Genomic DNA, 13,683 nt, shown 5'->3' with positions numbered 1-13,683 from the left:
CACCTGCCAGTCCTATGAAGTTAAGATCAGTGACCAGCTGGGTTGCCTGGATCTCCCAGGCTTGGCACTCAGTGCCAAAGAATGCTCTGGCTTTGCCCATGTCCTCCGCATGTGCCATTCCTCCGAACCTCCTCCAACATCAAAGGTGACCGAAGCTGGGGAATGACTCAATGAAATGACAGGCACGGTCACAGGAGAAAGAGAAGAGGAATTTTAAGCTGGGATCGGAAGCTGCTGTCTTTCTGATGGCCTGCCCACAGATCACCCTCTGACCTATGCCAGTGTTCCCTTAAACATGAAAGATCTTCATAGTCCCCCTTGTTAGCAGAACAAAGGACCACAGACCATGAGGTCCCCAAACGAGACTAGGACATTCAAGAATAAACTCTTGTCTCAAAATACTGAATAGCCAAGAAATTTGTAATCCAGCACGGAGGAGGCAGAGGATCTTGAGTTGCAGGCCAGCCTGGGATACAGAATGAAACTCTGTCCCAAACCAACATCCTGGCCAGAAAACCACACATAAACACATTCTCGCATGGAGAAATATACAAGCCTGAAACCATATTCAAGCTCAGGGACAGGCATGGCAACAATGTCCACACAAAAGGCACACCCACAAGAAAGGTTTTATATGCGTCTCTCCAGCACCACCGTACTCACAGATGCGCGTGCAAATGTGTATGCATACACAAGACAAAGACACACATACACCATGCAAATCAAGAGAACATAGAAACGAGCCCAGACACACACACACAGGCTCAGCAGTTAACGGGTAGCCACAAATGACACTGTCGCAAACGCCAGTCACACCAGGGAAAGAAGGGGAAGTGGCCCTGAAGACCTAGCTTAATTTTGCCACCAACATTTTCTCCCTGCCTGTGTGGGAGGCTTCATTTTGGGGTGTCTCTGAGCACACCCCGATTACTCATCTTTACAGGGCCTCGATGTGTGGCTCTCGGGGTTCTGTAAAGAGCAACAAACTCCTGCCCCAAACATGTCTTTCTGCCCTAAATCTAACACACTCACAAGTCCCCAAGTGGCAAAACCCCAAGAACGTCCAGGCCAAATCTGAGATCTGCCTTCCATCTCCCTGAAAAAGTGGGGCGTAGAAGACAATATTCTTCAGGAGTCATGCTGCCTAAGCCAGGGACTGGACACCATGGCTGCTTCCCTGCCTGTCAAAGGGAAAATAACTATAAAAATGCAGTGTCTGTGAGGAGAACGGGAACCCGCAGGGGAGTCCAGCCTACTGCAGCACGTGAGCCTCTTGCCCACTATCTTAGCCATGGCCTCCAATTCCCCTGACCTTGCTTTTATTGCTCCCTCTGACCAGCAAAGACTCCAAAAGGGCTATCTGAAATGGAAGCCCCTTTGCCTGGAGGACCCAGCTCCTCCTTTTAGGTCCCTGAGCTGGCATCCCCAATGCCCTCAGTCTTGGTCAGGTCCCTCTGTGGACATTTTCAATACAAATGAATATCTTTACAGCCCCCCAGCCACACTGGACTGCAAAACCCCAGAGCAGGGGCCGCAAGCCTGGCAGGATTTCACTATTTCTGGAGTGAATTTATATCTACGACACAATCAAGATAGGGTTTCTCTGTAGCTTTGGAGCCTGTCTTGGAACTAGTTCTTGTAGACCAGGATGGTCTCGAATTCACAGAGACCCACCTGCCTCTGCCTTCCAAGTGCTGGGGTTAAAGGCGTAAACCACCACTGCCTGGCAAAAGAAGACTTTTTAAAGAAGTCCACTTAGGAGTAATCCTGGTGGGCTTACCAGAGGAGGCAGCTTTTTAGAAATACGGATGATGGGACAGCAGGTGGGTCTACTGAGGGAGGCAAGGCCAAGGCAACCACAGAGGGCAACGCAGGCAGACTTTGGGCTCAGGACGGCAGTGAGCGTGACTGCTTCTGGAGATCCCTGTCATGCTGCAGGGCCCCCTGGGCTCCACCTTCCAGACTACCAGACCGGGCTCATGACACAGCATGAGGAAATGCAAGGCAAGGGTCCCTGAAACCCTAAGGCCCGGAGAAGGCAGAGAGGGTGGGTGACACAGGAGGCAAAAGGCTATATGAACACGGCACTCTAATATTGCCCCCGGGCCTAAGCAGACATCCACATGCGGAAATCAGGCTCGGCTGGGACACGGGGAGCAGCCAGGGAGTGGCTGACCATCCCATAAAATACCAGACCTGTGGACATGCCTTTAGCATCAACTGGCTCAGATACCTGAAGGCCAACATGTTCCAGCCCAGTGGTTCTCACCTTCCTAATCCCACAATCCTTTAATACAGTTCTTCATGTTGCAGTGACACCAGACATAAAATTATTTCATTGCTACTTCATAACTGTACTTTTGTTATGAAATGTAATGTAAATACCTGTGTTTTCTGATGGTCTTAGGCAATTGGGGTGGGGGGTGTTAGACTCCCCAAAGGGGTCACAACCCACTGGCTGAGAACCATTGTTCTAGGCTGACCTTAGGCTAGCACAGGAGGTGACTTCAGGAAGTCTATTTCACCAGGGTGCCTTCCCTTGCTTTTGGCTTCTCATCTTTGTCCCCTGGCCTCAGGGCTGAGATCCCATGACTAGCCATGACTAGGCCGGTCTTCCTAGTGAATCACGCCTTCCCCATCCTGTGTGAGCAAATGCTCTGGGGCGGCCCAGCAGAGTACTCAGCCTCCCTGTTCTCTCTCTCTCTCTCTCTCTCTCTCTCTCTCTCTCTCTCTCTCTCTCTCTCTCTCTTTCTCTCTCTCTCTCTCTCTCTCTCTCTCACACACACACACACACACACACAGAGAGAGACCCCGTCAGGCCCTGTGCTAAAGCTTTTCATGATTCCTTTGGTCCTTACAACCCATTATGCAGATGGGAAATTAGAGGCTCAGAAAGGGCAAGAACCTCACACAGGGCCATACAGCCAGGGAGCAGCAGTGCTGGGTTCAGTTTGGGCAGACCACTTTACAACCAACCATGAGGCCCTGAACAAGCACGATAGCCATTCTGTGACTTTGTTTCTTCATTGGTCTAGAAACTAGATGACCTCCAAACCCTTCGTTTTTGGGGTATGTTCCCCCACCACATCAACAGGAATTCAATTGCTGAGATGACAAATGAAAGAGGACCTAACCCAAAACAGTGGCTAACCCAAAGGATGGATGCTAGGCCAGATGGTGGAGCCTCCCAGATACCTTAGAGTTCGGACTAGGCCTGGCTAGGCCTGGAGCAAGGCAGGGAGATGTGCTAAACACTGGGGAAACAACAGGAACCCCAGGGGGCCTCTGCTTTGAGCAGAAAAAAAGCCAGACTGAGAGTCTGGTGCAGCAGGAACCGCAGTCCGAGCAGCAGGATTGCCAAGTGCCAGTGCCTGTCCACAGCAAAACAGTCACAGATGGGCTGCTGGCCTCCACGTCAGGCCACTAGCTGCAGGCTGCTCTGACGGGCAGTCATGGCCTCTGAAGGCTCGGAGGAACTGTGAGCAGAGTCTAAGCCTTGCCATGCTGATGTGCTATCGGGCTCTGGGCAATAGGTCAACCTTCTCTCTCAGAGTAGGTGGCCTCAGCGGCCTCAGGCACAGAGTGGTGGACTCTCAGATTTGAGGAGGTGGCTGTTCCCCACTTCAGCCCCATCTAATTAATTTCATCCCTACGCCCCCCCCCCCCCGCATTATTCCACCAGCCCCTAGCAGGTGCCCATAGCAGGTCTGAAGATTCCAAGGAATCAGAAGCCAGTCCTGCCCTTGAGAAGGTGGAAAACGCACGTGGTGGATCATTAGTGACAGAGTGAGCAGAGGAAGGACAGGATATGTCTGCCCAGGAAAGCCTTTCAGAGAGGAGAGAGTGCAGCTGCCAATAAGAGGCTCCTAAAGCAGGGGATGGAAGACCAACCTGCCCCAAGGCAGAGGCTGGAACAGACCTGTGGGGCTCTGGATACCTGGATGTGAGGCTGGGGAAATGGGTCCACCTACCCCCTAGTAGGCACCAGGGCAGGGGAGGGACATTCATGGTTCCTCTCAGATGTTCTTTAACCAACCCCACAGGCAGTTATTCATCACCATGTGTAGACTAGTGTAGGAAACAGATGTCAGTATCAGCCACCTCCACAGACGGCCTCCTGGCTTCAGAAGCAAATCCTACCCAAGAACTCACATGTAATTATGTCTGCAATCCAACCCTGATGCCACAGGATCACTTTGTATTCATAGCAGGAAACAGTGAGAAAATCAGGCTGGTTGTGTGGCGAAGTTGGTAAAGCGCTTGCCCAGCATACACAAAGCCCTGAGTTAGATCCCCAGAACTGTATAAAGAAAGCATGATGGTATATGCCTGTCCTCTGAGCACTCAAGAGGTGGAGGCCAAAAAAATTAAGAGTCTAAGGCCTGTCTAAAAAAAGAGAAGGGGTGGGGGCTGGGGAGATGCTTGTCAGTAAAGTGTACATCACGCAAGAATGAGGGCCTAAGTTCAATCACTAGAAGCCAAGGGAGGAAAAGGAAAAGAAAGCAAGCCTGGCTTAGTGGCACACGCTGGGAGAGTAGAGAAAGGCAAGTCCCAGGACCCACTGGCCAGTCAGCTTACACCAGCAACCTCTAGGCCAAGGAGAGACCTGTCTCAGAGATCAGAGATGATGGGGAGAGAGGGAAAGAAGCGGAGGGAAGCTCCCAAAGTCAACTTCTGGTCTCTACACACACATGTGCACACAAGCACGGGCACCATATACACACGTGCACCTCCACGAGAACACGCAAGCACGGGCACCATATACACACGTGCAGCTCCACAAGAACACGCAAGCACGGGCACCATGGACATGTGCACCTCCAGGAGAACACGAAAGCACCACAGACACACATGCACCTCCATGAGAACACGCAAGCACGGGCACCATATACACATGTGCACCTCCAGGAGAACATGCAAGCACAGGCACCATAGACATGTGCACCCCCAGGAGAACACGCAAGCACGGGCACAATATACACACGTGCACCTCCACAAGAACACATTAACACAACACACAGTGAGAAAGAAAGTAGGAAAATGAAGGCATCCGAACCATGCCTCTATCCAGGAGCCTAATAGGACCTGCAGGGTTAAAAGGTGAGGTGCAAAGAGATAAGCTCTCTCCTATGCTGGAGCATCTATCCTACACAGACACCTGCCAGCCCATGTGCTGTGCAAAAGAAAGTGGGGAGGGGAGCCTGAATTCAAATGTCAGCTCTGACCCCCTTTGACTTTGTGATCTCCAGGAAACACACCTCCCCTCTGTGAGTTTGAGAGCCCTCATCCAAATGATGACACTGGCTAGCACACATTGGCCACGTGCAGCCAGCACGGTCCATGAGGCTCTCCACATCCAGGTGCACAGAGAGGCAGCCTGGGGGTTGGGCTTTCCCCGTGTGCACTGCAGTCATCTTGGAAAGTACAATGTGTGTGACCTGGAGTTGTAAGGAGGAAACGAACAGACCTGCAGACTGCCAGGAACAGCCATGTTGAGCTTGGGACCCAGTCAGGACTTGACTTGCCATCTACCTCCCCTAGAATTCTCTTCTACTCTCTCCCAAAGTAGTGGAGATACTAACGGGACCCAAGGAGCCAGTAACAGTTCAAACTGTGCCCTAACCCTTCCTGTCAGCTTACACACCAACCTCTCACCCTGAGCCTCTCTTGAGGCAAGCCTGTGGGTGCCCCAAACCCTGGCCCTCCAATGGCCCCAAGGGGACAGCTGTCTGAACAACCCAGGCCAAGCCAGCTCAGCCACCCATGCCATCCCCCAGCTGTTATTAGCCAATCCCTGGCCAGTGTTGTCACCCACATGTCACCTGGCAGCTTTCAAAACCTAATGGCTCCTTATGGCCAGGGATACAACTAGGACCTCAGCTCTTGCTGAGAGTAGCCACCCAGATGACCACTCGCTGCCCTCTGCTGCCCCCAACTGGTGGGAAAACACTCTGCAGACTGGTCAGCTCTGGCCAGTTCTGTCCCCTCAGAACACTTGTTCTGGTTCCCCAAGCGCTCATTCCTTCCCCTCTCCACTTCCTGGTCCCAGCTAGGCCTCGGGAGCTGTGGGGGTGATGATGCTTTGAGACAGTGTGAAGTAGAAGGATAGGCCCTATTAGCCAGAGCTCAGGGGAAAGTGTGGAAAGGGTGTGCTCTGAAACAGCAAGCAGCAAGAGGTGGACGCTGACTGAACGCCTACCTGTACGGTTTGGAGCCCTCACAGCTGCCCAGTTTGCAGAAAGAGGTCTGGAGATGAGCAACTTGCCCACAGAGGGGAGCAGCGGTCAAGATTCAAATCTGCTTCCTCCCAGGTGGTCATGAGAAGAGAGAAGAGCGCCTCCTGGCGCTCTACAAGCCAGCCACTGCTCCCAGCACGCCACCCTGAGCCAGGGACACAGGCCAGGAAACGCCACTCACACCTCAGTAGTTACCAGAGAACAAGGGACACTCTAGAAGGTTCTGGAGCTGAAAAGAAGGGGTGGGAGCCTCTCCAGGCTACCAAGGCTGGGCCAGTCCTCTCCAGGCCTGAGCAAGCAGACGCCCACGAGGACATCTAAGTTCAGAGGATCGAGGGTCAGATGAGAATAGCAGTTGGCTTGTCCCCGACCCATCCTGAGTCCCTCATCTGCCCAGGTCTCTGTCTACTGATGAAACTCCTGGCTCTCAGCCTGAGCACAAATCCGGACAGTCTTGCCCACCTCATGTGCCTGGGCTCCCTGCTTATTCAGACATTCCTCAGCCCTGGCCAATCCTGAATAGTTCCTGCATCTGGCACGTTGATGGAATCCCACCTGAACGTTCTGTCTCTGGGAAAGAGCCTCCTGCAGAAAGCACACTGGCAAGAACGGCACTCTCCAGCCAGGTCACCCACCTTCCGCATGTCTGTTTTGGGGAGAAAGATGGTTCATGCATGAGGAAGTCACACAGGAATGGGGTGAGGATTGAGCAGCTGAAACCCTCTGGGTCCCCAGAGGCGTCCAACCTTAGCCACTGCCCCCTGTAGCTCCTGACTCTAAGGAGAAAGGACAAAGGCTTCAGCGCCGCCCCCACTAAAGCCTCTCCTGTCAGGACCACTGGTTTGTTCTTGTTTGGTTAGATCTTCCTCTAAACAAACTATTATCTCCTTTCTTGAAAAACTCCTACATGTCTCGGAAAGCCCACTTCTAAAGGTCCCCACTGTAAGAATTTTCCTGCCTCCCTCAGCCAGAGAACTCTTATCCTGGGCTCCCACAGCTCGCCCGGCGTACCTGTCACTGCATCAGAAACACGGAGAGTATGAACAATCCTGCACTGGTAGAAGTGAACCACGGCACAGAACCGAAGGCCTGCTTCCAGAGTTCATCTGCAGCTTCTGCAGCCCCCTGAGACTCCCCTCTGACACTCATCTCATAGCCCTGAGACCTAATTTCAGTCAAACCTTCAAGCATCTCTACTCTCAGCTTCCCAAGGAGGGATCAACTGGCTGTCAAGTTTCCCAGAGCCTCTGAGACCTCATATTCCAGTCCTGGGGCTCCTCGAGGTCAACAGCCTAGGGGATGAGGAAGGAGGAAGGACGCAGCCCACACCTAGGGATGGCAAAGGCTAAGGGGCCTTCCAGGGAACCATGGCTGTCAGCACCTCCTGCTCTCTCAACAACCTGATTCCTAGGAACACACGAGGGGACCGTGGCCCAGGAGGGGTTGGCCAACACTCCTGCTGATCCACAGTCCCTGGGAACACATGAGCAGGCTGTCGCCCAGGAGGGGTTGGCCAACATGCCTGCTGATCCAGGGCCCCACATCCTGCATGTTCTTTCCTCTCATTGTCTCCCACTTCCCAATAACCTGGGTCAGAGAAGACAGCGTGGGTGTGAAATCCAGAGAAACAGGAGGCACTGTGGTCAACTACCCTCAGCCCCTCCCCGATCGGCTCTTTACCCGGCAGTGCTGGGACACACACAGCCCCATGCTCACTGCCTCCTGATGGTGGAAGGTGCACTTGAGTTGGAAGGATCTCCAACTCTTCCAAACCTTAAAGCTGGTACCAGGCCTTAAAGCCACATCAGAAGCCGGACCACAAGAGCCCTCAACTTCATTTCATAGCAAGAAAAAACAGGCTCTCCCAAGTCCTCCAGTCTAAGAGGCTGCTGTGGGGCTAGCACTGGGCCTCCTGTGCCCTATGAAATGGGGACAACCTCTCACAGAAAGCCTGGGAGCTCTGAGAAGGAACAAACAACCCAAGCTCAGAAGCACTTTCAGCTGGGTGGGACCTCTGTCAGATCCAGTCCTCTTCCACAGGGCATCTTCTGTGAGAGACAGTGACATCCCATCACCGGGGTTTTGCAATGGCAGCAACAGTGGCAGATTCATTACAGCCTGTGGTATCTCCCCTGCCTCCCCCAGGCAAAGCCATGTTCCTCAGGCCCCCTCAGGGTCTACAGGGAGCAGCAGCAAGCTGCAGATGGAGAATGCAAACTTGGGAAAGAATAAGTGCTCGGAAATGGGGGTCAGGAGGTCCTCCCCCCAGGACCTCAAACTCCATGCTTTCTGTCCTCTAGGCCAGCTCTCTCCAGCCGTCCACTAATCTCCAGAAAGAGAACTGCAATTGGGACCTGGAGCTAACGGATGCATATGATTGGCCCCAGCGAATCTCATCGGTTAAGTACCTGACACAGGGCAGGTTACTGGCCGAGGTTCTGACAGGCTGTGTGGCTAACCAGGTCACGTCATAACTCAGGGAAATGCTAGGATTTGAACCCAGATCTACATACCCAAGCACCTGCAGGTACCCAGGCCAAGAGTCTCCACACACACCCGTCCTTAAAGGCTACAGAAACAAAGGACCAAAATGCCTAAGGACAAGAAAGTGACATGGCCAACAGCCCTATCAGTGCCTGTAATCAGGGGCTATATGACACAGAGACAATGACTATGAACCCTGGGTTCCTCAGGAGGTGGGTGGATAAATGGCTCATGAGCATGCCCCTGCACTGTGCAAATCCCACTCGAGTCCAGCAGCCTGAGTGGGTTCTGAGTACTGGAGCTGGCGCTGACTTCCATCCTCAGGTGGCTTCTGCCCTGGGAACAGTGAAGACACAACAGGAAAAATGCCAATCTCAGCGGGCAATTACCAAGCCATGGATCACAGCAGTGTGGAGGATGATGATGTGCATACTGGAGCCACAAAAAGAGGAACTGACTGGCCACAGGATGCCCATGACACTCCTGTGCCTAGTCCTGGAAGTCGCAATCAAGTCCCGGGGCCCAAGGTTCTCACTCAACAGCCTGAGCTTGAGCGAATGACTTACCTACCCGACTGAGCCTCAGTTCCCTCCTCTGTAACGGGAGATCAATATCAGCACTGCCTGAATGATTGCAGGTCAGGGGTGTAGGCCACAGTGCCTGGTACACAATATGATAGTGCCAGCCACACAGTAGATATGCCATCAGTGGTAGGGCCATGGTGATGCCAATCATTGTTCCAAGGTCCTGAAAAGTTCACCTTGCCCACAGTGGTCCTCATATGGAGGGGTGCATCTAGTTCTTGCTCCAATGGAGCCCCCAGAAACCATCTGTTACATCTAGGGGTGTAAAAAGTCCCTCAACAGGGACTTTTCTTCCCGGCCAGAGACTGACCCTCAGCCCTGACTCTGAGTTACCTCTTAGGGGAAGTACATTCAAAGGTGCATACCCAGGTCCTGCAATCGTGAGAGGACCCCAGAACCTAGTTTCATAGCATTCAGACAAGCAGGAAGGTGAGTAGCCCTGGGGAAGGCTCTGTCCCTTCAGCCTGGTACCCAAGGTGCCACACGGCCAGCCTCCCCTCCTACCCAGTTATCTAACCCTGATCGCCAAGCGGAGCAGCAGCAGTGGAGTGTAAGCCCTCACCTTTACTACAGTCACCCCTACCGTAAGCCCTCCCACCGCCACTCCCACTGCCGCCACCACCACCACCATCACCACCTAGCCAATTTCCACAGGGCTTTCTGGGCCTAAGACAACTGTCCCACCTTCTAGAAGAGTCATATCAGCTCCCCTGGAGCCCGAGACACAGCAGCTCTCGGCAAGAACACAAACCATGGAGTTCAAGACTCCACCCACCATGCACTGGCTTTGACAATCTTACCACTCGGCCTATCTCTAGAATGGTGTCTGGCACAGAGCGAGTACACGGAAAAACTTGCTGAATGAATGAAGGATGGATGGATGGATGGATGGATGGATGATCAAAGGCTCACACCTCGATCTCTGACCCAGACTGGAGATCACTGGGGAAGACAGTGTGCCAGGTGCCTGCCACAGCACAGTAGAGAAACAAGCACAGTCATGCCCGCTGTGTAACCGGCTCTGTGCAAATGTGTGTTTGAGTGCAGAGAATAAGAATACATGGAGCCGGGCACAGTGGCACTCACCTTTTAATCTCAGCTCTTGGAAGGCAGAGGTAGGTGGATCTCTGTGAGTTTGGGGCCAGCCTGATCTATAGAGCAAGTTCCAGACCAGCCAAGGCTACATAGTAAGACTCTAGCTCAGATGGAGAGAGAGAGAGAAAGAGAGAAAGAGAGAGAGAGAGAGAGAGAGAGAGAGAGAGAGAGAGAGAGAGAGAGAATACATAGGAGTGAGAGACATTGAACATCACTGAGGTCCATTTCTGTGAAGTCATTTAGGGTTTTTGATGCATACATATGTGTGAAAACCATGCATCCATGTGTGTGCATGCTGTGCATGTACACAGAGTGTGCACTTGTGTACAGGCCACAGAAAAATTCTTCATAGTAACATACACTTTTTCTGAGACAGTCACTAAGTAGGCTAGGCTGTCCAGCCAGCGAGTCCCGGAGACCTGCCTATACCCGCCTCTCCTCTCTGTGATTATATGCTCTTGTGATTACACAGCACCTGGAACATTTTTTTAAACATGCGCTCTAGGGATTCAACTTAGGTTCTTAGGTCTTCAAGGGAAGCATTTTATTTACTGAGCCCTCTCATCTCTCCAGCCCTCATTTAGGTTGGCGAAAAAGAAAAAGAAAATGTCGGCTATCTAAACTGAATAGCTAATGGAACACATGCTGTGTTTGAGTCAATTTTAAGGCATTATCAGTTGAAGAATACAGAATTCTTTCCTTACCTGTCAAGACAGAATCAGATTATGACATGCCCTGGACTGTTCTATGAAAGACACCAAACACAGATGTGCATCTTAAGGGCAGAGGGCAGTGTGAACATGTCAAGGGCTCTAATCCAGTCCAGCCTGTTCTGCCAGCCCTGGTGGCCTCCTAGGCTGTCCTCCACCTGCCCCCGCCCTCAAAGAATGGAACCCCATGTGGCCCCAGAGAACAGGGAGCCGCCAGGGGATTGGATACCTAGAGCAAGAGAGGCTGGATGCTCTCCCGGTCCGTGAGGCTCCAGGAAGGGGGATGCGGGGTCGCAGAGCAGCCCTGCAGGGCGAGGTGGTGATGGTGGTGGCAGTGGCTGTGGTGACGCAGAGATAGTTACCGTAACCCGGAACGGGGTTGCAGCCGAGGGCTCCATGCTGGTGCTTTTCTCTGACAGGCTGCCGGGAAGGCTGCGCCGGGAGCCCGGCCTTTCTTGGGGTGATTCTGTGGAAGAAGGAAGGGCAGTTTAAAATTCAAATGCTCTGAGATGCCGAGGCTTCTGCTAACCTCCACGTCCTCACACTACACAAAAGCCAGACGGTGGCCACTGAGAAAAGGTGTAGCGGTGTGCCCTCCCCACTAAAGACAGGACGGCTGTACACCAGGCAATTAGCTACACTCCTACGAGTACACCCAAAGGGATCAGAACACAGACTCGAGCACTTGTATGAAATTTTGACACCAGCGATATTCACAACAGGCACGTGATAAATATAGTTCATCTGCCCATCCACAGATGATCGAATGGACACCGTGAAACAGTTTACATGATGTGAATGAATCCTGAAAACATCTGCCAAGTGACAGAAACCAGAAACCAAAGTGTAGGGAGGTAAGGCCTACAAGGCAGAGAGATGAGCTAACCTGAGGGCCTAGCAACAAACGGTGTCAGAGGTCCGGATGGCGCCTAGCCAGTGAAGGGTGACCACACAATATCAACAGATAGAAACGACCCGGGTGCTGGGAGGAGGGTGTATAAGGCTCTCCCCATGGCTGAATAAACGAGTCGGCTGTTTGCCTTCCACCTGACCCCAGAGTCTGCACCACTGATTCCATGCCTTCCCATCCCCTCCCCCGAAAGGAGCTACTAGGACCCAGAAACACCAAAGGGCAAAGACTCTTCTAGAACAAAATGGGAGATACCTACAATAGACAAATTTATACCCAGAAAGTAGGTCAAAGGTTAGCCAGGACTGTTGAGAAGGGGTGAGGGTTATGACTTACTGGTGTAGGGTTTCTGTGTAGGAAGAGGAAAAGGTTTCACAAATGGAGAGTTGTACAACTGCATTTGTATACTTACAAACGTTTAAAATGAAGCCGGGAAGATTGCTCAGTTTGGTAAAGTGCTTCATGCACAAGCTTGAGGACCTGAGTTCAGATCCCCAGTGTCCACAGGTACGCCAGGTGCTGCAATCCCGGTGCTGGGGAGACTAAGACAGAGCGATCCTGGAAGCTTTTGCTGGCCAGGCAGTGTAGCCATGAGCAAGCTCCAAGTTCAGTGTGAGCCCTGGTCTCCAAAAGCCAAGATGGAAGAGAGAGAATGGCAAACTGCATGCATTTACTACAATTGCATTTTATTTTGAGACAATGTTTCACGTAGCCCCGGATGGCCTTGAATTTGCCACCAAATTCAAAAATGACTTTTAACTCCTCAGCAGTCTGCCTCCATTTCCCGAGTGCCGGGCTTCTACAGTTTTTTAAACGGTCTACTGTTGTCATGTGTATGGGTGTTTTGCCTACACTATATGTGTGTGCACCATGTATGCCTGGTACCCATGGAGGCCAGGAAAGACAGTGGATCCCCAGAAGTTAAAGGCAGTTAGTTACGAGTGCTGGGAACCAAAGCAGGGACCTCTGTAAGAGCAGCAAATACTCTTAATCACTGAGCCATCTCTCCAGCCCCTCACAATTATTTTTGTTGTTGTATTGTTGGTTATTCATTTTTAATTTTTGGAGACAGGGTTTCTCTATAACAGCTCTGGTTGATCTGGAACTTGCTCTATAAACCTGGCTGGCCTCGAACTCACAGAGATCCACCTGCCTCTGCCTTCCTAGTGCTAGGATAAAGGTGTGTGCCACCACCACCTGGCCACAGTTGTTTTTTAAATGCTCCTAAGTCTGTACTCAATGCTACTATCTTGTGCATACTGAGCAAGCACCCTGTCACAAGAGGATTATCAGCCGACAGATCACTGACCCTTTCCCTAGAATGGCATATTAAATGGGAGACTAGATGGCTGGCCTCCACAGTCCCTTCAACCAAGATCATCTGTGACCTCTGTCCTCCAACTTGGGCTTTCCTTTCCTGAAGTTTTAAGGTTGGAAGGCCTGCAGGATCGGGCAGTAACGGAGTTGAAAAGGCAGAGGCTACACAGCTCCAGTGGGGACGGCTGAGGAGACAGCGATAGAGGGGCAATGAGGTTATGGCTTATTTCTAAACTGTGAAATATTCAGATTGGTAAATGGTGACATCTGGGAGTGGTGGAGAACAAGACACACCTCAGCCAGGCCTGCACATGCCTATTTAAGGCCTGTGTCAGCTCAATCCAACT

General features: G+C 52.0%; 1 protein-coding gene across 6 annotated transcripts in view; it reads right to left on the bottom strand.

Annotated features, from left to right (window-relative positions):
• Nucleotides 1–13,683, bottom strand: part of LOC119818763 (DAB2 interacting protein) — a 147,861-nt gene that overhangs the window by 76,447 nt on the left and 57,731 nt on the right. For 5 of the 6 annotated variants that reach the window (XM_038336519.2, XM_038336516.2, XM_038336518.1 and 2 more), the window contains exon 2: nt 11,472–11,575. In XM_038336519.2, the coding sequence (XP_038192447.1) occupies nt 11,472–11,507 (36 nt within the window). In that variant the 5' untranslated portion in view covers nt 11,508–11,575. Of the gene's footprint in view, nt 1–11,338; nt 11,444–11,471; nt 11,576–13,683 lie in introns of those variants that run through there. The other variant, XM_038336523.2, reaches the window with a different exon arrangement.

The sequence above is a fragment of the Arvicola amphibius genome, chromosome 7 (assembly GCF_903992535.2).
Source record: "Arvicola amphibius chromosome 7, mArvAmp1.2, whole genome shotgun sequence".
Lineage (NCBI taxonomy): Eukaryota > Metazoa > Chordata > Mammalia > Rodentia > Cricetidae > Arvicola > Arvicola amphibius.
Note: the sequence above shows the minus strand (reverse complement) of the source record. Positions and strands in the feature narration are given on the sequence as shown.